Raw genomic sequence first — 662 nt, forward strand, 5'->3', positions numbered from 1 at the left:
ATATATAAATCTTGTTACACATATCGCACAGGACTGTCTTGCATCTTCCCGACATGTGCGCGAGAGACCTTATAAATTCAGAGGATGCGTTCGAGTTGTTGTCGTCGATTGAAACAGAAGTACAACACCTGAACAACGCGCTACCGCACTTGTACGTGACAATGACTACTTACCGAGGCCTATCGCTGAATGAGTACGTGTACTGTGTGCTGGATCTGAAGTGGCGCGTGGTGGAGTTGATTCTATTTCTAGACCAGGCCAGAGCGAGCTTGGATACGACGGTTGTCATGGCAACGGATGAGAGAGCTGGTGGGGGCACTGGGGCGGCACAGGAGATGTGCAACGGGGATGTACCGCAAGTAGGTCACTACAATGGCCGCTACGTTGTAGTGTGAATCAGTATAGTTTGAGATGTGGGTGGGTGTATGCTGTGCACACCGACTCTGTGTATACACATGCATGATTGCCATACACATACTATGTGTATGGCATATGCTCTACCCTCACCCATGCATATACACATACTACGTACATGGCTTATATTCTACCCCTCACCCATGCATATGTCTCATAGACGTACTACGTACATGTCTTATATTCTACCCTCACCCATCGTATATGTTTCATACACATACTACGTACATGGCTTATATTCTACCCTC

The 662-nt window shown here is 47.1% G+C and overlaps 1 protein-coding gene across 1 annotated transcript; it reads left to right on the forward strand.

Annotated features, from left to right (window-relative positions):
* Positions 1–53: 53 nt before the first annotated feature.
* On the forward strand, positions 54–359 carry SARC_18044 (hypothetical protein; the record flags this gene model as incomplete). Its single annotated transcript, XM_014287870.1, has 1 exon — positions 54–359. A coding segment is annotated over one exon (306 nt), but the record flags the coding sequence as incomplete, so codon positions are not given.
* Positions 360–662: the final 303 nt, after the last annotated feature.

This window comes from Sphaeroforma arctica (genome assembly GCF_001186125.1).
Source record: "Sphaeroforma arctica JP610 unplaced genomic scaffold supercont1.13343, whole genome shotgun sequence".
Taxonomy (NCBI): Eukaryota; class Ichthyosporea; order Ichthyophonida; genus Sphaeroforma; species Sphaeroforma arctica.